General features: G+C 40.9%; 1 protein-coding gene across 1 annotated transcript; it reads left to right on the top strand.

Annotated features, from left to right (window-relative positions):
- LOC142446763 (olfactory receptor 56A3-like) lies at positions 1-948 on the top strand. The gene has a single exon (XM_075548504.1). It carries the CDS (start codon positions 1-3, stop codon positions 946-948), a length of 948 nt encoding a protein of 315 aa, XP_075404619.1.
- Positions 949-1,828: the final 880 nt, after the last annotated feature.

Here is a 1,828-nt window from a genome sequence, read left to right as displayed (position 1 = left end):
ATGACAACTCAGCAAAATGGCACCGTCTTCATTGAGATTTCAGACTTCCTCCTGAATTGTTTTGTGAGGTCCCCAAGCTGGCAGATCTGGCTGTCCTTACCCATCAGTCTCCTCTTCCTCCTGGCCATGGGAGCCAATGCTATTCTCCTCATGACTATCCGGCTGGAGGCCTCCCTGCACGAGCCCATGTATTACTTGCTTAGCTTTCTCTCCCTGCTGGACATTATAGTCTGTCTCACTGTCATCCCAAAGGTCCTGGCCATCTTCTGGTTTGACCTAAGGTACATCAGTTTCTCTGCCTGCTTCCTTCAGATGTTCATCATGAATTGTTTCCTGTCCATGGAGTCCTGCATATTCATGATCATGGCCTATGACCGCTATGTTGCCATCTGCCACCCACTGCGGTACCCATCCATCATCACTGACCAATTTGTGATCAAGGCGGCCAGTTTTGTTTTGTCGAGGAATTTCCTCATGACCTTACCCATTCCTGTCCTGTCAGCACGACTCTACTACTGTGGGGAAAATATCATTGAGAATTGCATGTGCACCAATATGTCTGTATCAAGACTCTCCTGTGATGATGTCACCATCAATCAACTCTACCAATTTGTTGTAGGTTGGACCCTACTAGGATCGGACCTCATCCTCATCTTCCTCTCCTACACTCTCATACTCCGAGCTGTGCTGAGACTCAAGGCAGAGGGGGCTATGACCAAGGCCCTAAGCACATGTGGCTCCCACTTCATCCTCATCCTCTTCTTCAGCACCACCCTCCTGGTCTTCATCCTCACCCTCGTGGCCAAGAAGAAGGTATCCCCTGATGTACCAGTCTTACTCAATGTTCTTCACCTTGTCATCCCTGCAGCTCTCAACCCCATTGTTTATGGGGTGCGCACGCAGGAGATTAAGCAAGGAATTCAAAGATTACTGAAGAAGGGTTGGTAATAAAACAAGAATTGAACCTCTGCATATGTACAGTATGATGATTTTTGAGTCATTAATGGGTGAGCTGAAATTTATACATATGAATTATAATATAAAATTGAGTTAATTATGTAATGTGATTTCTTTTTCTAACCATCATGTTATTGTTTAGATTTTCACATTTCTCTCAGCTCTTTGTCATTTAATGGTAGGTTTGTATCCTCACTGAAAATCTCACTGCCATTGGCCCAGAACAAATCCTATTGAACATAGTATAATTGTCATTATGGGTTTCTGGGACTGTAAATCTACAGTGTAAACCTTCATAACAGACCAAACCAAAATCTACTATTCCTACTTGGTTTTCTATTTGTCTAAAACTCAAATATTTTTTGGAAGACTCTAAAGTGAGAATTTCATGACTTTGAAAATGAAACTACAAATTATCAGAAATTTTATATTATGGTAAATACAATTGTGAATATTTTGGCCGGGTTATATTATTTTTATTTTCACAGACTCTTAGAGTAAATACTATAGGAATTTGAATTCAGCCCTAAGTGATGTCTTTCAGCATTCTATGATATCTCTGTTTATGGGTGTGGGGTAAGGTGTGTGCATATAAATTCAACAATGAGGTTTTGTTTTGTATTTTGAGTTTCCTAATCTTTCATCTTTAATGGTTTATGGAATTTCAACATGTTTCAAACACTGTATCCAAAATGTTAATGATATGTTAACGTAGGTCTTTTCTTGAGACAAAGGATTATAATCTGTGATCCAATAATAATACCAGGTGGTTACAAGTTGAGGTAGTTAGTTCATTGTGCCAACCTGGCCGGTGAACACATGAGGGGTTAATTGAAGGGCAGAGGGATAAAGGGCTCAGTGAGCCTAGACT

This window comes from Tenrec ecaudatus, chromosome 4 (assembly GCF_050624435.1).
Source record: "Tenrec ecaudatus isolate mTenEca1 chromosome 4, mTenEca1.hap1, whole genome shotgun sequence".
NCBI lineage: Eukaryota > Metazoa > Chordata > Mammalia > Afrosoricida > Tenrecidae > Tenrec > Tenrec ecaudatus.
The sequence above is the reverse complement of the archived record's forward strand: the minus strand, read 5'-3'. Positions and strand labels throughout refer to the sequence as shown.